Source organism: Mobula birostris, chromosome 9 (genome assembly GCF_030028105.1).
Source record: "Mobula birostris isolate sMobBir1 chromosome 9, sMobBir1.hap1, whole genome shotgun sequence".
NCBI classification, from domain to species: domain Eukaryota; kingdom Metazoa; phylum Chordata; class Chondrichthyes; order Myliobatiformes; family Myliobatidae; genus Mobula; species Mobula birostris.
Window position 1 is genome coordinate 34412423 of NC_092378.1, and position 26651 is coordinate 34439073.

Genomic DNA, 26651 nt, shown 5'->3' on the forward strand with positions numbered 1-26651 from the left:
TTCAGCTACAATATTAGTGTACGGAACTTTAGGAACAACATATCCAGGATTTGAACTGACATATCAGTGCAATCAACCCAAATATCTATGTATTGAACTTTAAATCTATCCAATTAATTCTGATAATGATATTTTGAATTCTGATATCAATGCACTTAACCTGAATTTCAATGTATTTTTAATGTAAGGAACTCCAATATCAAGGTACTACAATCCAAAATCAAGGCAATGGATTTGAATATCGGAGCAATGAACTCCAATATCAAAGCAATACATTGCAATATCGGTTATGATGAACTTTACTATTGCAGCAATGAATAGTAACGTCTGTGCAGTGATTTGAACAGTTCAAGTATTAATGCAATAAATATCAAAATTGATTAATTGAATATCACTATCAGATCAAAAAAGTTCAAAGTTTAAAATAAATTTATTATCAAAGCATATTCAGTACTGTGCAATAGTATAGCTAGGGTGACATATGACTTTTGCACAGTACTGTATTTGTCAATGTGGAGTGGAGAGCAAGTGTATAAATCTGACGGGAGCAAAGGATGTTGGGAATGGCAAGGCTGGAGTGCCACGGCATGGGCTTGGGACAGGTAACATAGAAAGAGTACCAGGGCATGGGGGTGTCACGAGTGCAGACATACCAGGCAAGGTCACTTGATTCCAAACAATTGGTTTACTGATCATTACAGAATGTCCCTCTGGTGCTTCCAGCTCCCTTCCCCTTTTCCCCAACCATGATTCCTCTCTCCCCGCCCCATATCCCACTCTCAGTCCACAATAGAAACCCTTATCAGAATCCAGTTTATCATCACTCACATATACCATGAATTTATTTTTGCGGCAGCACCGTAGTGCAATATGTAAAATTACCACAGTACTGTGAAAAAATCTTAGGCTCTATAACCTTTGCATCGTACTGTATATGTCACCAAATACTCCCATGAGATTCACTATCTTGCGAGCATTCATGTTAATAGAAAGTAACATAATAGATTCAATAAAAAAATATACCCAACAAAGACAAACAACCAAAGTGCAAAAGACAACAAACTGCAAATACAAAAAGAAAGAAAAAAACAACAGAATAATAATAATAATAATAATGAATAAATAAGTAATAAATATTGGGAACATGAGATGCAGAGTCCTTGAAACTGAGTCCAGCTCAAAGTCGTACAGCAATGGACTGATATCCAATAACTATGCAGCCAACTCCAATATCAACAACTGATTCAATGCGTCGAACCAATGAACTTGCGTTTCAACCTAAGGACAAAGAAGAAAGGCTGTTTTTCTCTTGAATTGTTTTGGAGAATCTGAGGTTTATGTTGTTGAAGCATCTCACAGGCTATATTTCGAGCATTCTTTTTTTTACATTATTTGATTTCCTTTTGCTGCTGGTGGTGAAGACTGCTGAGGAAATATACAGTTCCTTGTTTCAAACTCAGAAAGTCTTGAAATTAGACCGTATTCATTTCCGGTGCATAGAATAGTAATTTAGTATTGACATAATTCCAAACTAGACATCACCTAAAGAACAGTGAAATTGGGACCCCTTATTGTAAAAACACAATATACTTCACAGAAGTGATGTTAAAAGTTGATCTGCATGTTTCATGTATATTGACTCACTGAAATATGCAAATATCTCTGAGGGGTTGTCATGAAAGATAAAGACAAGTGTTTATGCCGGGCTGAAAATTCTAAAGTGGATTATGTAGGACTAAGATGAGAAGAGATTTTTTTGTCCAGAGGGCATTGAATATATGGATTTACTTGTTTATTGATTATTATTATTTTTTCTTTATTATAATTTTTCTCTGCTAGATTATGTATTGCATTGAACTGCTGCTGCTAAGTTAAATTTCACGTCACATGCCGGTGATAATAAACCTGATTCTGATTCTAGGATACTGCAGAGGCTCAGTCACTGACTGCATTCAAAACTGAGATCAATAGATCGGATCGGAACCAAGGAGTATGGAGACAGGGTAGGAAAATAAAACTTTGGTAAGAGATCCTCTGTAACTGTAATGAATAGGTAACAGGTTTGAGGGAATGAGTGGTCTCCTCCTGCTTCAATTTCTTATATCCTTTTTCGATACTCTTCTGCCACTTTTTAAGCAGAGCAAAGGCATTCACGACCCACAACCGATGGAAAATAGGTTTTAAAATGATCTCTTAAAGGGATTTCTTCATAGGTTGTCTGAGGGAAACAGGACTCGAGAAGAGGTTATAAATGCAAATGTGGCAAGAGTGGTCAGCTTTTTTAAGATAACCTCCCAGTGATATTCCCTTTAATGATACAGAATTCACATTTCACTAGATAATGCAATCCCTGTGCTCTCTGAGATAATAACCAAGGTCTTAGTCAGGATGTCTTAATCTGGTTTCTTCCATAATGTCATTACAGTAATGACTATTTTGTGTGTCGATGAAATCATTACACAGGGAAACTTCAAGGGGAAATGCCATTAGCATTAGGATGAGCACAACATGCTTAGTATAATTCACAATAGGCAGGACTTCACCAACAAAATTTTTGCAAATACCTTACTGCAATAGCAACATTTATCTTTATGTGCTAACTTGCATAAAAATGTGCATGTTTATTTTGCCAAATCAATTTCCTTGGCAAAAATTTTCTCAGAAAACGAACCAGATTCACAAATACAGCCAAAGCAAACACATACAAAATTCAATGAATAATGCACACGCTGTATGCAATCAAAGAAATATTGAGAACTCCTTCAGTGCATCACCTGATTTGTTTTATTTGATGTGAAAGCAAAACCTAAAGGTTACAAAATGTGAAAGAGTGGAGTCTGGAGCTGTCAACCATTTTCATAACCATTTAGAAACCTGAAAATGAAGCTTCATTAACACCGATTGCAGGAATAATCACACGTCTTCCTAATGAGAAAGTTGGGAAGATTTTGGCTGTTGTCATGGCAAGCCAAGGTACTTTTTCTTCAGACAGATGGAACATTGCTGAATTATTTTCTAGCTTTCACATATAAATCGGCAGTGTCCAAGAAATTATTTGTAGGGCAGAATTTGATTTGTCTAACTAGTAGTTTTGAAATCATCTTTGAATCAGCAAATCACCACAGCGGTAATTTTATAAAATCTATATAGGCATTCCTTCAAAGACTGTGATCCAAGAGTGAGAATAAAAGTTTGGCTGCCAGTGACTAGTGGTGTTCCGCAGGGTTATGTGTCTTCACATTTAGAGAAGACCAGAATATTAAAACTAGGACACAATGCTGAAGCTATATGAGGCGTTAGTCAGAACACATTTGGATTATTGTAAGTTTTGTGCCCCATCTTTTTGGGCCTCAGAAAAGAATTCCCTCATCTCTTTAGAACAGAGATGAAGGGAGGGGGAATTTCTTTAGCCAGAAGGTGGTGAATCTGTGGAATTCATTGCCACAGATGGCAGTAGAGGCCAAGTCATTAGGTGCATTTAGAGTGTAGGTTCATAGGTTCCTAATTAGTAAGGATTATAGGGAGAAGGCAGGAGAATAGGGTTGAGAGGGAAACTAAATTCAGCCGTGATTGAGTGGCAGAGCAGACTCGATGGGCTGGATGACCTAATTCTGCTCCTATGTATAATGGTTTTAGGCATCATTCTGACTGAGCAGATTGTGACAAATTTTGGATTAGCTGGAACTTGAAGAATTAATTGATTTGCAGTACACTCAGAAATCTCCTTTCAATATCACCAGTAGTTCATTGTCCACATGAAGTGAAACAACAGCAAAAAGTCTCCAGTGATATGCTCCCCAACTAAAATTGATTTATGTCTTTGGGTGTTTCTTTTTTCATTACATCTACATCTGTGTAATCCCTTTAGATTTCCACATATGAAATATTACTGGCAGAATGATACCCCCTCAGAATTCTCATTTGTGAAGAAACAGAAAATGCTGGAAATACTCAATTGATCATTTAACAAATAGTCTTGGATCTCAAAACATTAACTTTGTTTCTCCTTCCATAGTTGCTATCTAATTAGCAGAACTTCCCACATTTTCTTTTTTTATTTGGTACAGGCATTGGTTTATTCTTGTAAAGTTTGTTTATGTATATCAACTTGTTACACAGTGCATTGTGCTAGAAGAAGGTAGAACAATAACATTGAAGAATAAAGTGTAAAAGCAACTGGAAAAACTGCAGTGTAGTAATGATAAAATGCAAGATCATAATGAGGTAGACTGTGAGGGCAGGTGACCATTTTATCGTAAAAGAGGTCTGTTCAAGAGTGTGATAACAGTGGGATAGACCTGTCCTTGGTATGTGCTTTCAGGCTTTTGTATCTTCTGCCCGATGGGAGAAGGGAGAAGAGACAATCTGCAGTATTGCTTTAATCCTCACTTTTTAATATCAGATGCTATCAGGAAATCAACATTTTTATTTCTTTTTTTCTCTGCTGATATGAATGACCTGGATTTTGTGTAGAACCTGTATTTGTGTCCTAACTGAACTAAAGAAATCTCTGCATGTGGATCATAATTCTAAATTACTGAATTTAAAGCTTGAGCATTATGATGAATTGGGTGGTTAGTACACCTGACACATGCCTTTGTGCAGTTGTTTTAGCAGACATTACTTCTGTGTGTGGATTTGAAGGAGTCACAGGGGGTTGGCAGACTTTTTGTAGAGTCCAGGTTTATTTTTAATAGGAGTTCGTGGTATAGATGTACATTAGCTAGATTTAACTTATTTCATCGTAAATTAATAATAAAAGAAGAAATTATGAAGTATTTTCCAAATCATCTTTCTCATGCAAATGATGCCCTTTTATTAGTGGCATTTCTCCTGAGATTGTAATTCCGTTCAGTGAAACATTCCTCTCAGTATTTCAACAATCGTGAAGATACCTCAACCTGACTTGCCGGCAGATCGATCCTGTTCATCCGCAGGCAATGACCCTAAGTGAGCTGAGTGGGAACATGACAGAGTGACCACACACTCTGAAGAGGGGATGGTTTTAAGGTAGAAGGACGAAGGGTGTAAACATGTGCAGATTGACCGTGTGACAATGCCGTAGGGCACACGCGATGCAGTGTACTTGTTTTCCATGATGCTGCCTATTAAAATGGGAGTAGATCATTTAAACAACCAAGATAACATCATATGGTTGCTCTGAGCCCAAACTTAGATATAGTGCAGTTACTGGATTAAGTCAAGGTTAAAAGGAATTGCTTGACCTAGGGTTAAAAACAGGAAAATGAAGATGAAGGAAACACACAGGGAGAGAGTCCACCTTGTGTGCATTGTTAAAAATTTTTAAAAACGAACAATGGTTTTTGAACCAGTTCCACATGTTTTCCGTTTATTGCCATTTAAAATACAGACTAACTTGAGGAAGTGGCTCCACAGTCAATATCATACCACATCCATGAAGGGATGGGGTGTGGGATTAACACAAAGAATCTCAGCACATACCTCATTTTAAGCTTCTTGTTGTGGTAGTCACTGTTTCCCTCCGGAGGAAGGCACTTCCAAAAGCAAATGCTCATTTACTTTAATCTTGTGGCAAATCAATTTTTAAGAGTAATAGGATATTGATATAAAGTATTTGCTGCCCTATATTACGTCCCTGTCTGGTTAGATCCAGTGAAACTGATTATGAGGACTACTGCTCAATAGTTTCTGCCACAGTAGAAACAATGCCAGTTCACTGAGAAAAGTTACACAATTATACAGAGGGACATAGATTAGCTAGAAAGTTGGATGGGATGGGTAGTGGATGGAACATTATCCAGGCAAGTGTGAGGTAGTGCACTTTGGGCCATCTAATATTGGCGAGACATACATAGTAGAAGTATTGATGTACAGAGGGATCTTGGGGTGTAAGTCCATAGTACCCTGAAAATGTATATGACATGGGACATCATCTTGCATTGTACAAAACGTTGGTTTGGACACACTTGGAATACTATGTGCAGTTCCGGCTACTGCACTATAGAAAGGATGTGATGGAACTACAAGGAGTTCAGAAGTTACCTAAAATGAAGGGTTTAGTTACAAGGAGAGATTTAAAAGGCTAGGGTTGTTCTTACTGGAGCCATGAGGCTGAGCGGTGAAATTATATAAAGCGATGAGAAATATAGTTCAGGAAGATCGTTAAGTAAGGATATAGTTAATAAGTATTTTTCTGAGTATAGGGGAGTCAAAAAGTATACTTTAATACTTAATATTTTATACTTTATTGTCACCAAACAATTGATACTAGAACGTACAATCATCACAGTGATATTTGATTCTGCGCTTCGCACTCCCTGGAGTACAAATCGATAGTAAATATAGATTTAGGACATAGTATAGGATATAGATTTAGGTTGAGAAGTATTTAAAGGAGATCTGGGGAGTAAGTTTTTTTTTAATGTGCTGTTTTGCAGATTGGAGTGTATTATCTATAAGAAGAGGCTAGACAAAACTTGGATTATTTTCTCTGGAGCATTGGAGGATGAGGGGGTGACCTGATAAAAGTATATAAAATGATGAGAGGGTAGAGAGTCAGAGTCTGTTTCCCAAGGAGGAAATATCCAGTACTAGAGGGCATGGGTTTGGGCTGAGAGAGGTAAAGTTTAAAGGAGATTTGCAAGGATTTTCTTTTCTTAACACAGAATGGTAGGTGGCTGGAATGAGCTATCAGGGTGGTAGAAGCAGATATAATAGTAAAATATAAGATAAATTTAGGAAGACTCCTGACCTGGCAGGGAATAGAGGGATATGAACGTTGTACATGTAGATGGAAATAATTTGTCATGATGATTGACACTGATGTGGAGGTGGGAAGTAAAGGGCACATCCCTGTGCTGCACTGTTCTATGTGCAGACAAGTCAGAACATTAAGGAACTCTCTGGAAGAGATTCCAGGATGTCCCAATAGGTACTAGCTTTTCAAATGGATCTTTGATCACTTAAAGGTGACCCACCATGAAGAAATCTGAACAAAAACAGGAGATGGCTGGAAGAAGCTGACCTTGTCTCTACATAATTGTGCAGCCTATGTAGTCTTACTGGAGTCATTGAGATCAGTCCATAACCTCTAGGCTGTGCAAGTTCCTGATGCATTGCAGGGTGGAAAATGGGGCCATTAACTCCATTGGTTAATATTCTGGAAGACAAGTAAATAAGACTGCAAAGATTCTGACTCAAGCAAGCAAAACACATATACACAAGGCAGCTATAGATGTAACATCAGCTAGTGCCACTTCAAGACTATATAAAAACTTAAGCATCATTGCAATGTTGCCAAAATGGAGAGCAACCACACTCAAGCATGAAAAATTGTACAAATATATCTTACAAGAAGAACACACAGAGTGTGACAAGCAGTACTTTGTCAACAGGAAGAGGAAGTTACTAGTGCCTGCACAATTGACGATGGCATCAATTTACTGTATGAGGGCATTATGTTGACTTCAGTGTGGTTTTGCGGTGACACTGGTTCAATTTTGGACAAGTTGGCACAGATCGCTGTGGGGAAAAGGGGGCTAATGGTGGGCTTGAAAGGGAGAGATTTTGGATTCGTCTGTTGGAATGGGATATCAACCATCATTTGACTGGATACCAGACAGATGTAACCACATTGATATGGTGGAGACATGGCTGAAAGCACTAGACTTGGTTTCTTCCATGTCAAAGGATAGGTAGGTAAGCACTAAAAGAGAACCATGTGCCAATCCTTAGTAGTCATCCAGCCAAGCAGATGGGACTGCCAGTACTACAGACAAAGAGCCCGGTGAAGATACAGGCTACTGCAGTTCCATGTTCAACACGAGCAGCTGTTGGATAAGTCTGCAAATGCGTTTGGAAAAAAACTGGAAAAACGGGAAAATTTCATGTAGAACAATAAGCTGAAATCAAGCTTGAAAGGCCGGCGGAGGCAGAGTTCACCAGGTCAGAAAGCAATCCACCCCCTAGGTATCAATGTTGATCTGTGTGGATCACACAAATCTACAAGATTCAAGACCTTCAGCGCAGCACACTGGGAAGATATCAAAGTGATAGTATTGGGTTTGCTGACCACAGAGTTCTAAACTTAATGAAGACTTTAACTCCCATTGAATATAAATAACCATGAGTACTCTCATCAAAGGGAGATTGCTCTGTAACTACCAAATCTCCAAACCTTAGCTTACATCCCTGTTTTGATCCCGGCTCCGAATTGATATCGTATTTGTTAAATAGGGGCCGTGCACAATCTTGATTTGATGGAGATGGACGTGAGAAGCACAGAGGAATATCTGGAGAAACTTCTGAAATGTCCGCTTCACTGCCGCTGCTACTGTGCGATTGAGAATCTCCGGAGGGGGAGGCCCCAAATCCTCGGCTTTGCCTATTGCCTGTTGCTGGGGCTGGGGTTGAAGCGTTCGGTGCTCGGTGTCAGAGAGCTGGTCGGAGGCTCGAAGTTTTCGGACAGACTCGGAGTCGGACTGTGGTCGGGTGCTTCCAGGATGCTGCATCGGCAAGTTTGCGGCGCTGGAAGCTCATGGCAGGAAGAGTTTTCTTTCTTCAACCATCTGCGTGAGATGATGGGACTCTCGAGAGACTAAAAATTTTTTTACTTTGCCCATGGTCTGTTCTTCTATCAAATTATGGTATTGCTTGCACTGTTGTAACTATATGTTATAATTATGTGGTTTTTGTCAGTTTTTTTAGTCTTGGTTTGTCTTGTGTTTCTGTGATATCATTCTGATGGAACAAATTGTATCATTTCTTAATGCATGCATTACTAAATGACAATAAAAGAGGACTACATGTCCTCATAATCTAATCTAATCTAACATCCCTGTTATTCTCCATGGCAGGTTTCACTGCCAATACCCACTATTTGAGCAGTGGGTCTCCTCTCCCTAACAAGGTGAAAATACTTCCAGCTAACAAAGTAGTTTAAAACAGGATTCATTCAGTTACACTGTTACATGGTTAAATCCACACAACCCAGGTCATGCTTTCTTCTCACTGCTGCCATCAGGAAGAAGGTACAGGAGCCTTAGGACTCACACCACCAGTTTTAGGAATAGTTGTTATCCCTCAACCATCAGGCTCTTGAACCAGAGGGGATAACTTCACTCAACTTCACTCACCCCAGCACTGAACTGTTCCCACAACCTATGGTCTCACTTTCAAGGACTCTTCATCTCATGTTCTTTATATTTATTGCTTATTTATGGTTATTATTAGTATTTCTTTTTTTCTTTTTGTATTTGCACAGTTTGTTGTCTTTTGCACATTCGCTGTTTGCCTTGTTGGTGTGGTTTTTCATCGATTCTATTATGGTTATTGGATTTATTGAGTATGCCTGCAAGAAAATGAATCTCAGGGTTGGATATGGTAACATATATGTACTTTGATAATAAATTTACTTTGAACTTTTAACATACTTAAGACACATTTAAAACTCAAAGAGGATTTCTATCTTAAACATTCCCCAATTGCAAACCATTTCTAAAAAACATTTCCAAAGCAAAAAGCACAAAGTGATTTTTACACATACAGAACTAAGGATTTCAAAACACAGGTAAAATTCCCATAAACTAAAGGACATACCAACGATGCAGACAAAAAAATTGTCCATCACAGAAACCAAAGCTGGAGGAATGGATCCATGTTGCTTACTCAATTCCAAATAAACCTGAATTGCTCTCTATTTTATACTCCTTTTCTCCCACTTGACTGATTCCACTAGCATGTGATATTTCCTCAGATATCTTTTTGACACAAACTGCCTTTTTTTGGAGATGCAGATCTCAGCTAGATACCACTAATGCTGTAAAGCTAACTATAGAGTACATAAAACACTTTTAACTATCGACATATCAGTTAATGATATGCTGAATGATTCTATATATCTGGTTCTGCAAGCTACCTTGAACTAAGCAACTTAAGAGACAGCTTGTCTATTTGAGCAATAGTAAAGCAGGTGTAGTGATTCTTTACAGACAGCGCATCTTCAAAATACAGACAACAGGAATTCTGCAGATGCTAGAAACTCAAGCAACACACATCAAAGTTGCTGGTGAACGCAGCAGGCCAGACAGCATCTGTAGGAAGAGGTGCAGTCAACGTTTCAGGCCGAGACCCTTCGTCAGGACTAACTGAAGGAAGAGTGAGTAAGGGATTTGAAAGTTGGAGGGGGAGGGGGAGATCCAAAATGATAGGAGAAGACAGGAGGGGGAGGGATAGAGCCAAGAGCTGGACAGGTGATAGGCAAAAGGGGATACGAGAGGATCATGGGACAGGAGGTCCGGGAAGAAAGACGGGGGGGGGGACCCAGAGGATGGGCAAGAGGTATATTCAGAGGGACAGAGGGAGAAAAAGGAGAGTGAGAGAAAGAATGTGTGCATAAAAATAAGTAACAGATGGAGTACGAGGGGGAGGTGGGGCTTTAGCGGAAGTTAGAGAAGTCGATGTTCATGCCATCAGGTTGGAGGCTACCCAGACGGAATATAAGGTGTTGTTCCTCCAACCTGAGTGTGGCTTCATCTTTACAGACTGGGATGATATTCTGCGTCCCCCAAACAGTCCTTCCAGGTGAGGCAACACTTCACCTGTGAGACGACTGGGGTGATATACTGCGTCCGGTGCTCCCGATGTGGCCTTTTATATATTGGTGAGACCCGACGCAGACTGGGAGACCGCTTTGCTGAACATCTACGCTCTGTCCGCCAGAGAAAGCAGGATCTCCCAGTGGCCACACATTTTAATTCCACATCCCATTCCCATTCTGACATGTCTATCCACCGCCTCCTCTACTGTAAAGATGAAGCCACACTCAGGTTGGAGGAACAACACCTTATATTCCGTCTGGGTAGCCTCCAACCTGATGGCATGAACGTCGACTTCTCTAAATTCCGCTAAGGCCCCACCTCCCCCTCGTACCCCATCTGTTACTTATTTTTATGCACACATTCTTTCTCTCACTCTCCTTTTTCTCCCTCTGTCCCTCTGAATATACCTCTTGCCCATCCTCTGGGTCCCCCCCCCCGTCTTTCTTCCCAGACCTCCTGTCCCATGATCCTCTCGTATCCCCTTTTGCCTATCACCTGTCCAGCTCTTGGCTCTATCCCTCCCCCTCCTGTCTTCTCCTATCATTTTGGATCTCCCCCTCCCCCTCCAACTTTCAAATCCCTTACTCACTCTTCCTTCAGTTAGTCCTGACGAAGGGTCTCGGCCTGAAACGTCGACTGCACCTCTTCCTACAGATGCTGCCTGGCCTGCTGCGTTCACCAGCAACTTTGATGTGTGTTGCTTCAAAATACAGAGCTTGTTTGCAAAGCTGTTCCATAAAATGTGTTCTTTTTAAGCTGCTTTCCATTTACGTACATCTTAGGAACTGAAGACTGACTTCCATTTGTGACCAGAAGTTAAACAAGCAATATAGTTGAAAGTTTACTTAAAAATGTTTGTGCCCTTCCAAATGGCATCTGCTATTTAGAAAGCATGTTTAGCAACTAAGAGATAGAAACGGATATCTATCACACTGCCTTCTTGCTAAAGTCCTGCTTGGTGGCGCAATAATATCAGCGCCGGACTCCGGAGCGAAGGTTCCCGAGTTCAAATCCAAGTCGGGTTGATCGTCGAGCTAGCAACTCAGCCTTGTAAAAACAAAAATAACTTGCTACGGAAACACCGTCATGACGGCGCCCCAATGACTCCACTGCTGAGTTAAGTGCTATTCTTCTTCTTCTTCTTCTTCCTCTTGCTAAGTGAAGATCTCTAACCCAATTCCTTCCTACCAATATCAGTTTTAAGATCGAGCCTCCTGCCAAGGCTCCTCTTGGGATCAAAGTACCATTCCTCCAATCGTTCCAGTTTGTTACCAGTGTTAGAAAAAGTTCTCTTCACTCTCTTCGATCTGATACTCAAAAACACTCATTGGATACTTCCCAATATTAAGATTACCTTGCGTTTTTCTCTTCAGAATATTCACTTCCTTAATCTCAGCTGTACATATTTTCCAAATCTCAAAGGAATTCACAATTATAATTTTCCATAAACACATGACAACACATCAATGTCCATTTTATAAATTCGTATTAATCCATCTTTAAACCCTTCTCCCCCACAATCAGTTCTTGCCATCTCCTCGATGCAAGTTCAGATCACTGTGTCTGTCACCATTAGTTGATCAGGTCAGCTGGCAATGTCTCTCAATAAGATGAAGATAATTCATCTCTTTCACAGAGGTGTCCACTTTGCTTTTAATGCAGTGCTCGACTTTACTCAGTTTTCCTGAAAACAAGTTGCTGTTAGTATATTGCTCTCTTCTTTTGCCTATAGATTAGTAATTTCACATTTTAATTATAGAAAATTATATCCATCAGTTTCATGTTTTCACAGTATAATAATATACACAAAAATGAAGAAGTTACAGAAGTCGAGTACAGTTCTCCTATTGAGAATTCTATCTATACCTTTAATTTTAAGCTCACAGGAAACAATGTCACAACATAAGAATTAGTTACATTCTTCCCATGTGAGTGAAAACCCATTGGTATGCTGCAATTGGACATCTGCACAAGTTTCTACCTATTTTCGTGATCCTGAACTTGAATATATTTGGTTAGGTCTTCCACCTCTACTTTGTTAAGGATTGGACCTAACTGAGAACTTCTGTGTTTTTCCAGAAAGCTTTAACTGAGCAAGAGCTATTTAGTCTGTTCTGTCGGACCATAGGGTTTTATCAACAAGATATACAAATTGTTCTAATAACAAATATAACACAGTGGTGCTACTTGTTGGTCCTACTTATTGCATTGTAGGAGTACCACGCACGCAATATATGCTTACACCCAAATAATAAGTAAACTACAATCAAATAGTTTTACCTTGTGACAATATAAAGCTTTGGAGACCTTGAAGGCTCTAGGATTGCATCTCCATTATTACATCACTGTTTCTGAAGAAATCACAACTGATTATCAATGAGGTTATCAGGAGAATAACATTCCTCAGGAGAAGCTGTCTTTTTCCACCTGGTAAGTCTTCTACCATTGTATATTGTAACACACAAAATCTAGTAAAATAGCTCGTTTTAAAGTCAAAAGTGTCAACCATGCTAGTAAAATGCCATCATTAGCAATGAACAACACACTTAAAAAGTATATTATATAAAATCTTAAGAAAAAGTTATCCATGTTAAAAAGTAGAAAAGCAACATCCAAATAGCTAAGTAAATAATAATGTTTGTCGACCTGTCTTTCCATGTCATTGTGTTATTCAACCAATTACTCGCAACAGATGCATCCCAGCCTCTCTCAAGATGAAGTGATCAGTACTAGGAAAAGGGGAGGAGCAAGGATAGTCTCTTCTCTCTTCAATCTTCCATCTTCCAGGGTTGAGGACGAAACAGAGGAATAGGTAAAGAGGCGAGTATGAGGCAGTGTATGGCAAAGCAGTTATATGAGGGATAACCCATGGTAGTGTAGGTCAGGTTTGGAAGTTAATGAAGTCTTAGGAGTGGAGCCGTTATACAAAAAGCAGAAGTCACCAAACTTCCACCTTTACAGACTTCAATGTCTGAACAAAAAGAGCAGTACAATACCCATAATTCCAATAGCTAAGGGGATTCTCCATTGGAAAGCCGCAAAAAAAGGATCTGTAACCCAACTTAAAGTGGTTCCAATCCGTGCAGCAAGTGTATTTGCTGCTGTGGTAGCTAAATGTGCAAAAGCTAGAAAGGCCAGCTATTGTTTCAGCTAGAGAGTTAAGCCAGTCTGCAAATGTGAAAGAAATAAAAGGTGCCTTGCTCGTCTGATTGTGTCTGTTCTGTTACTTTTGTAGTGTTTTAAGAGGCGGGAGGAGAGAGAAGCAGCGCGCGGCGCGTGTGCAGCCCTCCGGTGAAAAATGATATCGACCCCGTTAAATAGGGGCCGTGGACAATTCTGATTTGATGGAGATGGACGTGAAAGCACAAAGGAACATCTGGAAAAATTTCTGTAATGCTCGTTCGCTGCTGTCGTTACTGCGCGGTCGGGAATCTTTCGGATAGAAATGGCGCTCAGTACTCAGTGTCGGAGAGCTGATCAGAGCTTGAAGTTTTCGGATGACTCAGAGTCGGACCGTGGTCGGGTGTGGCAGGGAGAGTTTTTCTTCCTTCTCCCGTCTGCGTGAGATGTGGGACATTTGAGAGACTTTGAACTTTTGCTCATGGACTTCTTCATCAAGTTATGGTATTGTTGCACTGTTGTAACTATATGTTATAATTATGTGGTTTTGTTAGTTTTTTTCAGTCTTGGTCTGTCCTATGTTTTGTGATACCACACCGGAGGAAATATTGTATCATTTCTTAATACATGCATTACTAAATGACAATAAAAGAGGACTGCATGTCTTCATAATCTAATTTGACTGTGTTTCTTCTAGCCATTGTTAACAAATATCAAGTCCTTCTAGAACATTCTTTGTTGCATCCATCATAAATCATTCCTTAAAACTGAATTTGTATTTCTAGTTTGAAATACGCAACATAGATTAAACAACAAATTATTTCAAGAGTCATTTCCTTTCAAATGATTCTCTGATAGCAGTATGTCTGAATAACTGTTGTCATCAGAAAGTTCCACCTTCCAAGTGAACTGAGGGATCACATCAGTACTATTATAAGAGTGAGCACTGTTGATGCATGGCTATACAGGCAGTTTTACTCTTAAGATTTATTGTTAAAAATAATAATGAAAATTGTTGAGGGCTGAATCATTTTTTTCTATCTCCACCTGTTGATGGTGACACCATGTGACTAAATATGCAGCAATAACTGAAGGCTTGTTTGTGTATGTAACATTGTCTATTTAGGAAGTAACGTTATCTGTGTATCACCAAAATTTAGCATTCTCAATTGGTCTCCAACAGTAAAATTTGTTATAAGCTTATTTCCCCATTTTCAGATTAGACAAAGTCTCTCTGAGATATAATTGAATTTGTAAGGACACCAATAATTCTGAACTAATTTTTGTTGTAAGGTATTGTTTGCACCATGGCACAAACTATTCATGACTGTTTGATTAAGGGCTAATAAGAAATCTGTGTAGATGCAATAGTCTATGGGACTAAAATCTCTAAAAAGCTTATTGGACTTATCAATTTCAGTTGACCAGGGAGGAAAGCATTCTCACTTCATCTTAGCTTCTGCTTCAGTGCATCTTTCCCTGCAAAAATCTGGATCAAAGCCTTTTCAAACATAACACAGAAATGCAGAAAATTGTCATGTTACCTTAACATTTAACAATGGAGTGGAATAGTAGCCATAATTGGAGACATGGAAACATCTAAAATTTTTGTAGTGTGTTCATGTGCTTGTTGGCAATAAAGGAAAAGTGCAAAAAGATAGCTGTCAAATGGAATAGTCTTCGTTTTAAAAAATGGGCTTTTCACAATGCTCTAGCCTAACAGTTTCAGAGTCATGTTGCCATGAGTGAGACCACTCAATGACACAAAAATGTCTTTACTTTTCTTCAAGTGTAGAGGAATCCATGTAAATGGATTCTTCTATAGCTTCAGTATCTGCGCTGGAACGTTTCAGATTTGTTAGGGAGTTATTAATCATTTTTGCGAGTGATTCTTTACCTGCCTTTGTATCTGTGTACATTTCATCTGCAAAGTGGTCAGAGAGAATGCTTAAGTGGATAGGAACAATCACTGTGCCAGAGGCAAGGTTTAAGGGTTCCAATGTATTAGTTCACATATGACCAAAAGGTAAGGCAAATTTAGAATAATCACTCTTAGATCCCCTTAAATAATATTCTTAATAATATTATTAATAAATAATATGATTAAGATCCATTTAAATGTTTTAATAATAATATTAAATAATAATAACTTAGGGGTATCCAGGCCAGATGAGACGATGTCTGTACTAAATGTGACTTTGTCTGTGAAAAAGCAAATGATAAGTAAGGCAGAAGTGAACATTAGTATTATAAGCACAAATATTAAAAGTAAAGTACAGCAAAAACAACATTTCTTCCCGTATTTTGAGTCTGTCTTACTCTGAAAACAACAACACATTTTGAATGTATTATCCCTGGGCAATGCATCTATGAGATCTTCCTGAAGTGGACAGGATTTTTTTGCTTTGCTTTTCAGATCTAAACTTGCATTTTATATTTTCTATACATTGTACCCTCCTCCACCTGTCAGGGTGTAGGGCTCTGTGGTGGACCCATGTACCAGTCTAATATATCAGTTCCAGTCATTCAGGGGGATTAAATCCTGCTGGGGCAGGTTTGATGTTCTCTATGAGCCAGTTCTACTTGTTTCTCTTCCTGCTCTCAATGACCACAGTCCTGTTATTGATAACCAGCATAATGAGACCATTGCATCTCGGGTCAGAATTATATATTTTTATTGAATTTATTTTCTTGAACCAAGTTCCCTTTTTGTGGTCTCTGAACTGTCTTGTCAGGTTCTTGAATTCTCATAAACTCTCTCAATTCCTTGAGAAGAGATGTATTGGGTATAGGCAATGGCTGGCCTGAGTTAGTGATTCGGACTGTATTTAAGTGGACATTGTATGTTAAATAAAGTGTAACATTCTTGTATACACCTATTTTCGCAATTGGCGTTTTGCTTACTGACAGTTGCACTTCAGGAACAAGTGTAGCCTACTTTGCCTCTAGAGGCAGGGCAGTTTTGCCAGGCCTCGCTTAATCTCTCCATTCCTTTGCTCCTCCATTCCACTTGATTGCAGCTGGAATGGAGTGCTACACTCCACTCGGATGCCTGTTTGTTCACACAAGGCTTGAAAGCCTTTACCGGCAAAGGAAGACCCTCAGTCTGCCGGTGGGGGTGCCAGCATATGAGAATATGGAGTTTTGGAGTGCTGTGACAGTTGCGTTCTCACTACAATAAGGTGTGAAGACTACCACATTATTCCTGTACAAACAGCAACGATCACAAATATATACTTATTAGGTTTCTAATAAGCTTGCTGTGTTGGGATATCAGAAATAGGCCTATATAATCAATTTCCACACCTGCATGGGTGCAGTTGGTTTTGTTTTGTCTTATAGGAGGTGGTCTTGCGATTGCTCCTTTAATATAGGCCAGACATTCTTTGCTATTTGTAACAAATCACTCAACCTATAAGGCCACCAGCATAACATGGCTAATTTCACTTGAATGGCTTGTCCTCCACCATGGTTGTGTCTGAATCCTTGGTGGACTCCTTGAATCGGTGCTTCCTGCTTGTGGGCAGGAGGTATTTGCTAATTATCTCTGGTAGGAAGGCATATCCAAACCTTACCTTCACCCTCAGCTTTACATTTGTACTGTGTTGGAAATCCTTTTGGGTTTAGTGCATCTTGGAGAAATTTTAAGACATCATCCTGGTTAATAAACTCTTTTTGGGGTTCTAGCCGGCTACAGGTATCGATTGCAACCAATGTTTCAATGGCCATTGCAGATACAGTGTTCTGCTACTACCAGTTTCTTTGGGTAATGCAAATGGATACAGCTTCTGTGCTCCTTGATGCGGGTTTCCACCATGCGTCCCATCTGGCTGATATACGCTGCTCTGCATTCACAGGGAATCCTGTAAACGTCAGCCGACCTGAGTCCCAGGTCATCGTTGACCCACATAAACTGTGATTTGAACTTCCTTATGGGTTTGTGGATGGTATTAATCTGCTATTTCTTCAGGATCCTGGCAATCCTTCCAGAAACCATGGGAATATAGGGAAAACAGGCATTAGCGACGGGTTCCTCCTTGTTTTTAGATTTCCTGATTTTCTGTCAGCCCTTGTAAGGGCCCGATTGAATTCCTTCACCTTCTAGCCATTCTGTAGGACTGTCATGCATAGTCGTCTTATTTCCTTGGGAAGACTCTCTGGGCATATATCGACCAGACGGAACGCATGGTGGAAACGTGTATCAAGGAGCACAGGAGGCATATCCGTCTGGGTTACCCGGAGAAATTGGTGGTAGCAGAACACTGCATTCACAATGGCCATAGGATTGACTTTGACAGCACAAAACGACTGTGCCACGCCAATGGCTATTGGGATCGCCTGGTAAAGGAAGCCATGGAAATAAGATCATAGGAAAAAGAATTTTAACAAAGACGGAGGTATTGCTCTAAGTGAGAACTGGAATTCAATTGTAAACAAGGTGGGGTAGTGGAAACCTGATTGGATGAGGACTAACTAATCAAAAGGGACGGACATCAGGGGTATAAATCCCACCGGACTAGACATTCCCTGATGAAGATGGCAGAGTTTATCATTAACGTCAGTTCTAATTGATACCTGTACCTGGCTGGAAGCCCAAGAAGAGTTTATTCATCATATACACCGAGAAAGCACTAGACCCTTTTCATCATCCTGGTTATTTTGTTTTTAATTTGTTACTACCAAAATCCTGGCCGCCCTTACCCAAGTAAGGTCCATCCCACCGGCTTGTTTATTGGCTAGTTCATTACCATAGCTGTGTAAGAGGACTGCAATATGTCCTGGAATGTGCAAGAGATGTACGAATGCTCTAGTCAATAATAATTCATAAATATTCTTCCAGGTGGACAAATGTGGAAGCAGTTTATCTCTGTGTGTTCTCCACCTGGTAGTAGAGCAGATGGGAGGATCTCTTTCTACCTCATTCCTAACATAATTAGAGTTGGTACACATCAAGACCGGTTCTGTTGTATTTACTTGCTTCAGACATAATCCTAGGGCCCTAACATAACCTCTACAGACTGAGCTGCATGATTCCCTAAAGAATGCGTGTGCAACTTATGGGGTTCAAATTCAGTTTCCAGTCAAACTTTTCCCTCTATAATGCCTGCTCCTGCCTGTAATTGAGTGGATCCATCTTTCTGGATTGTCATTGCTGATCCACCAAAGTACCGTATTTGAGAATAGTGATGCCGTGCTATATTAGGCCGAGAAGATGGTTCTGCTCTTTCCACAAAAGGTGAATATTTTTAACTCATAACTCTCTGAAATGTATTCCCACTCTAAGTGTCATCTTGTAAACGTATTTGCCGTTCCCCATATCCAGTTATGGGAGCTCTCCATTCATTTGTTGGTAACTTGCTATCATTTTTTAAAGGTTTGTCCCTTTGGCAGTGGTCTTACTGCAATAAGGTTATGGAATACCACAATAAGACATCATTCTAAGGTCAGTTTTTGTGAAATTATATGAGGCATAGTGTAGGAGGGCTCGTGTTTCTTCTCCGTCATTATAGCAGATGGTTACAGTGGTTTTTAGCAAAACAGAAATTTGCCGAACAAGAGATCTTGTTAGGTCCCTTCTCTGAAGGTCTATTGCTTGATAAACTTTATTCATCAATTTCTATAGTGCCTCATAATCTTCTGGGATAAAAACAAAAGGCTCTGCATTTATCGTATAATGTTTTTGTCAGGTATGAAAGCTCTAGCATAATCCAATAGGTTTAAGGCTGATTGTAAGACTTTTATGGTCTTAGGGTATGCTACTGGTGTGACCTTTTGTCTAAATTCAGGTGTTAAACCACATCCCTGATTGGTAATTGTCATACCTAAGAAATTTACTTCCGTATGAAAGAGCTGATATTTTTTAATGTTAGTTACATAACCTGTTTCTGTCACTTTTGAGAAGTGGGTGTGACATTGGCCATTGGGCAGATCTATGCAAGATTTATACATCTTTATGAGTGGATCTTTGCATTATTTGTTGTAATGACTGTTGTGTATCAGAACAGCAGGGTCAAATTTTGCCAAAAATATGTGTTTTTGCAACTGGAGAGGCAAGAGTAGGTAAGCCTGTATCCTGAGCATTTTGATTAGAGATGTTGCTGAAATTCTCCTGTACAGTTTTTGTTATTTAATGCTATCCTTCTCCTTCTTTCCATTGTGTTTTTCCTGAGCTACAGAGAGGGAGTGGATGTTTAGGATGGACCCTATCCCCTTGTATGTTTAGAGGGTGAAGGTTGAGGTAGGCTTCATGACATGTGCTCAGCTACACACTCTTCTCCATAATATCAAGGGGGTCTTTGGATGTTCCCTCTGTCCTTGAAGGATATCTTGGTCAGAGACTTTCTTCTGCAAAGAAACAGGCTGGAGCTAAAGGTTGTGAACTTGTGTCTAGCCATCTTAGTTGTGGGTGAATATCTCTTCCTAAGGGAGATGGTCTCCAGGGAACTTGTTTGGGTTTTAGATTATGCATTCCCTGCTGAGGGTCTGCTGTAGGAGAATGCTGTGAATGCCACTGAGCCGAGGAATAAGGTTGGTTTGATGACTTTGTTACTGACCCTGTACTTCCATTAAAAAAGCCACTTCAATTATTCATGTGCCATTTTTTTAGATTAGATTATGAGGACACGCAGTCCTCTTTTATTGTCATTTAGTAATGCATGCATTAAGAAATGGTACAATGTTCCTCCAGTATGATATCACAGAAACACAAGACAGATCAAGACTGAAAAACTGATAAAAACACATAATTATAACATATTGTTACAAAGATGCAAAGCAATACCACAATTTGATGAAGAACAGACCATGGGCACAGTAGAAAAAAAAGTCTCAAAGTCTCTCAAAAGTCCCATCATCTCACACAGATGGTAGAAGGAAGAAAGACACTCCCTGCCATAAACCTCCAGCGCCGGAAACTTGCTGATGCAGCACCCTGGAAGCACCCGATCACAGCCGACTCTTGAGTCTGTCTGAAAACTTCGAGCCTCCGACCAGCCCTCCAACACTGAGCACCATCTCTGCCGAGTGCTTTGACCCTGGCCCCGGCCGCCGAGCAATAGGCAAAGCTGAGGATTTGGGGCCTTCCCCTCCGGAGATTCTCGATCGCACAGTAGCAGTGGCAGTGAAGCGGGCATTTCAGAGGTTTCTCCGTACTTCTCACGTCTGTCTCCATCAAATCAGGATTGTGCATGGTCCCCTACTTAACAAATACAGATATCATTCCGGAACGGCCGTGCACGCGCTGCATCGCGCTGCCATCTTCTCCTCTCCTCCCCTAGACTAGACGGCTAGACTTCAGTAGCAAGATGCTTGACTGGGATCCTGCCAAACCAACATTCTTGGTGATACTGAATTGTCATAACACAAAGAAGCTCATTGATCAAAGTTAAACTCCATAAAATGATGGTAATTAAAAGGGCTTTGCAAATATTTATCTTCAAATCTCCAATCATGAAATGGTTCATTTCTGAGCTAGAAACAGTTTACTTGTTTACCAATTCTTGTCAAAATCAGAGAGGTGTTTGTTCCTGCGACTTCAGAAAGTTGAAATAAGTTTTCATTCCTCACTGGACTCGAACAGCGGAATTCCAATGTAAACAAAATCTGATAGATGATGGTCATGGAAAATGAGAAAGAATTGATAGATGATGATATTGGGGAGTTTCTCACCTGGTCATTGAGCTTAAAATGACTTGAACAGGTAGTTCTGTTGTCTGATCTTTGTGATTATATGAAGAGGATAAATTGTGGGATTAGGATGCCATTGGGGCCTGGTAATACACAGAGCAACAATGAAAGACATGATTATCCTTTACTTTAACATCTGGATAAGTGGGATGTTCGTGCTCCAGGGTTCCGACGTACTGGCTCCAGATTTGTCTCTGAATTGTAAAAGGTGCCTTAAAAATGGAAATTGTCAGTATTGTGAACTGAAGGGTGAGTGGAAAATTTCCCAGATGACATTTAAAATCAGGAGTAGTCCTTACCAAGATCAATTGTCAAGAAGGCTTTTAATGACTGCATTCAGTGGTAAGATTAATATATGAGTAGAAAATGATGGAAATCTGAATTAAAGTCAGAAAGTGCAGGAAGCACTCACTAGGTCAGGCAGCATCTATGGGAAATGATCATTTCAGGCCAAAGACGCTTCAGCAGAACTGAGAAAATGTCTTTGGCCTGAAGTATTAATTCCGTTTCTCTTTCTACAGACCTTGCCTGAACTGGTGGGTGTTTTCAGCATTTTCTGTCTTTATTTCATATAGTATTCCCTAGGTTTACATGAAAGTGTCTAGTGCCTGAGTGAGTATCATTGCCTCAGTATCTCCAGCAGTTCACATCTGGCATAAACTCAGTTACAAATTCCCACATGCCAGCATGCTAACCAGTTCCATGATACCATCAGAATACATTTACTGGATGAGGGAACATTGTTTGACAAGCACCCTTAGCCCACTGCACCTCTAACCTGTGCCAAAGTACTTATGCTGGTTGAGAAATGACCAGTTCACCCTTGACCTTGTTCACCATAAATAACTGGGGCGCAGAGATGCGGGGAAGTGATAGCAAAACTTTCTTCAGCAACTCCCCACACCCCGGAATACATCAGCAGTTCTTCTGACATCAGCTGCCAGCTGCATTTGTGCCAGAGTGTCTCCTGTTCTACTTTGTCTATTGTGAATACTTAATTCCTATTAAAGCAGAACAAAGGCACAACTTAGAGTAAGGGTGCCCGTTCCCTCCACCACTGACCTTGTCTCGTGGAATCAGTTATCAGAAGGAGTATTGTCCCCACATAAGATAACCAAGATTGTCAATTTCTTTTGTGTATCATGTTCTAAATTAAGCCTGGTTGACGCAGTGTCTTTCAATATTTTTCAATGAATGTCACAGCAAAAAACTATTTTTATTTTAACAGCATGTTTCACAAAGTAAAATGTCTCAAGCTACTTCATAGCAGCATTGGCAAACAAAAATGGTAGCGTAGTAGTCAGCACAATGGTTTACAGTACCAGCAGCTGTCTGTAAGGAGTGTGTACGTTTGCCCCGTGACTGTGTGAGTTTCCTCAGGTGCTTCAGTTTCCTCCCACAGTCCAAAGATGTACTGGTTAATAGGTAAATTGGTCATTGTAAATTGTTTTGTGATTAGGGCAGGGTTAAATTTGGGGTTGCTGGGCAACGTGGCTCGAGGTGCTGGAAGGCTCTGTTCCACACTGTATCCCAATAAATAAATAAAAATATACGTATAAAATCTGACTCCGAGAAAGATTTTTTCCCCAACTGTGAGCTTCATTTTATGATTTGGAGGCTTCACAGTAACAAAGCTGGGCTGTGATCCTTTTATTTTCACCATCTTTAAAGAATGAACTTTATTCAAGCCCAAGTTCCAGTACAGTATTAAGAACTGTGATATAACACTCTGGGCCATTGCGTCCTTGTTTGCATATTGATGTTTTATTCCTATCAAAGTCCGAGTGGTACCTTCCCTAGTCTACCGTACATCAGAGCAGAGCACGGGGTGGATTCTGCATGTGCCCTCATGGTGGGCAAGGAGTGGTGACTGGTAATGGACAGAGTGGCCTGAGGTACACCAAAGAATTGTAGTCCGACCCTTTCAGTAGTGAAAGGACTGAAAGTGCAGTGACTCGACAGCAGAACTATGTTATGTCAATGGAGGAGATTGAGGGAACATACACTTGGCAATGATAGGGTAGAGGCAGCACAAATACACCTTTGAGGGGGCCCAGTAGCATAGTGGTTAGCATAACACCCTACAGCGGCAGCTGTGAGATCGTGGTTCAATTCCTGCCGCTGTCTGTGAGGAGTTACTGTGTTCTCCCCCGTGACTGTGTGGGTTTCCTCTGGGTGTCCGGTTTCCTCCTACATTCCAAAGGTGCACAGGTTAGGGTGAGTAAATTGTGGGCCTGCTATGTTGGGACCAAAAGTATGCTGTGACTGTGGGCTACCACCAGCACATGCCAGACTTCGACACACACAACATATTTCACTTAGGTAAAATAAGGTGAAATCCTGGACTTCCTGTTGGATCACCAGCAGGTGGTAAGGATGGGCACCCTCACCTCTGCCCCTCTGACTCTCAGCACAGGAGCCCTCCAGGGCTGAGTCCTGAGACCCCCTCCTCTACTCCCTATACACCCACAACTGTGTTGCCATGCACAGCTCCAATCTGCTGATCAAATTTGCAGATGACACAACATTGATAGGCCTTATTTCCAAGAATGATGAGACAGCCTGCAGAGGCGAAGTCAATGCCCTGACACAGTGGTGCCAAGAAAACAACCTCCCCTTCGATGTTGAAAAAATGAAGGTGTTGATCGTGGATGACAGGAGGACCCCCTGTTGACATCAATGGGACCACAGTTGAAAGGCTGAGTAATCTCAAGTTCCCTGGTGTACTCATCACCGAGGATCTCATCTGGACTGTAGATATTGGTTGTATAATGAAAAAAGCATAACAGCGCCTCTTTCACCTCAGACAGCTGAAGAAGTTTGGCGTGAGTCTACAGATACTCAGGACTTTCTCCAGGGACACCATTGAGAGCATCCTGACTGGCTGTATCACTGCCTCATACGGGAACTGCACTGCAATCGCGGGGCGCTGCAGAGACTGGTGTGGACAGCCCAGTACCTCTGTGGATGTGAATTGTCCTCTATTCAGGACATTTACAGCATGGAGGAAAATTACGGACTCCAGCTACCCCAGCCACAAACTGTTTCAGCTGCTTCTGTCTGGCAAATGGTATTGCAGCATTAGAACATAGAACATAGAATAGTACAGCACAGTACAGGCCCTTCGGCCCACAATGTTGTGCCGACCCTCAAACCCTGCCTCCCATATAAACCCCCACCTTAGATTCCTCCATATACCTGTCTAGTAGTCTCTTAAACTTCACTAGTGTATCTGCCTCCACCACTGACTCAGGCAGTGCATTCCACGCACCAACCACTCTCTGAGTAAAAAACCTTCCTCTAATATCCCCCTTGAACTTCGCACCCCTTACCTTAAAGCCATGTCCTCATGTATTGAGCAGTGGTGCCCTGGGGAAGAGGCGCTGGCTATCCACTCTATCTATTCCTCTTATTAAGGCCAGGACCAACAGACTCTGGGACAGCTATTTTCACCAGGTCATCAGATTGATCAATACACATTGATCTGATTGCATATCTGACTGTACAAACATGTAAACAAAACAATTATGTATACATTCTTAGTGTTTGGGCACTATCCTCCCACATTTCCCTTCCTTATTGCTTGTACATTGCGATGGAGATGCAACATAAAGCTTTTTACTTCCTCATGTCGTGAGATGGATGTAAGAAATAAAAAATTCTAATTCTAATTATGTTTCGATGTGCATGTGACAAAGAAAGCTAATCTTTAAGTCTTTAAAATCTTCGTATATTTAAACTGCAAGTATGTGTGCAGGTGTGTATAATGTGCATTCACCCAAAGCACCCCTCTAAAAATGGTTGCATTTAAGTTTTTGCACATGCCCTTGGGTGAGGGTTGTTGATATTTTGGTGTTTTGGGCTTGCTTCAGAGACCTACTGGTACCCACTGGATTTGCTGAATGAACACGCCTCATGTGTAATTCTGGAAGGCATCAGGATCACCTATTTCAAGGCCCCAGCCAAGGAGGCAGAGGCGCAGATGTTGGAAGAGTGTGAAAAGTGGCATGTTGCTATTTTAATCACAGCACTATAGTATTTCTCAGCAGAGTGGATGGAAACATGGACCGGGCTGTTTGAGTAGATTTCGGGAATGAGATGGGAGTGGGGGTGTTACATGCCAAGTCTGTAGTTCAATCAAAGAACCAGACTACAGACATACCTCTCAGTTTATTTCAAACCCCAGGCAGTTCATTTTGCAGCTACAGACTGAAAATGTGTTTAAATGCCCAAATAGAAGCTATCAGGATTAGTAACTGCAGCAAGAACTGACAAGCAGTGCATCTGTTAAAATGAATCACTGTGAAATAACATTAATGAAAACTGAGAGGTGGCTAAGTTCAAGGAATAAAAGATTACTATATACAGTGAAACATAATTTGGAAACAAGGTAACAAGTTTCTTGGAATGAGTTTTTAAAAAGTGTAGAGAATATATTGGGGTGCCATGGTAACGTAACGCTATACAGCTTGGGGCATTGGAGTTCGGATTTCAATCCTACAAATGCTGTAATGGGTTTCCTCCAAGTGCTCCAGTTTCCTCCCAGAGTCCAAAGTTAGTAGGTTAATTGGATACTGTAAATCATCCCTTGATTAGGCTTGAGTTAAATCGGGGTTTGCTGGTAGTGGAGGTCAAAGGGTTGGAAGGGCCTATTCCATGCTGTATCTCTAAATAAGTAAATGAATAAATAAATAGATTTCATTTTATAATTCATTGGACATGTGATTAGGAAAGAGGAGTTAGAATGCACGGTAATTATGGGAAAGATTGAAGGGAAGAAAGCAGGAGGAAGACAAAGACAAATGATGATGGAGACAGCAGCCAGAGAACTGGAAATGAATACCAATGAATTGATCCACTTGACCCGAAACAGGAGTGTGTGGGCCATGGCAGTCAAAGCTCAAACTGGGCACGGCACCTGATGATGATGATGAATAGAGAGCCAATGCACTTTAGTCTCTCTCTGTCAGCTTTAGATTTCCCCTGGCAAGTGATCAGATCCACCTGGCCTAATCCCTGACACCTTATATCTCTTGACATATCTACCTCTGTTTTATTTTCAGCCACCAAGTCTTTGTTCGTCTTTCAGTGATACTAAGTCTGGTCTCCTTCTAACCTGTATGACTCCCTTTACTTTTCGATGTTGGCTCCTAGCTTGTCCCACTCTCTGTGACCTTACCTACCTTTCTTCTTCTCACACTCTGATCACCAGGTCTTCTCTCCAGTCCTTCTAGCATTGCTATTTCCAAGGGATTATTCAGAAGG

At 40.6% G+C, this 26651-nt stretch overlaps 1 protein-coding gene across 6 annotated transcripts in view; it reads left to right on the forward strand.

The window, feature by feature from the left end:
- The window catches only part of LOC140202658 (ninjurin-2-like), a 288428-nt gene that overhangs the window by 145951 nt on the left and 115826 nt on the right, over positions 1-26651 (forward strand). Inside the window, exons 4-5 of one of the 6 annotated variants that reach the window (XM_072267786.1) lie at positions 1922-2022; positions 13816-14348. The exons of 2 other annotated variants lie outside the window; for them this stretch is intronic. In XM_072267786.1, the coding sequence (XP_072123887.1) occupies positions 1922-2022; positions 13816-13882 (168 nt within the window). In that variant the 3' untranslated portion in view covers positions 13883-14348. Of the gene's footprint in view, positions 1-1921; positions 2023-13815; positions 14349-26651 lie in introns of those variants that run through there. 3 more of the 6 variants (XM_072267788.1, XM_072267787.1, XM_072267789.1) reach the window with 3 other exon arrangements.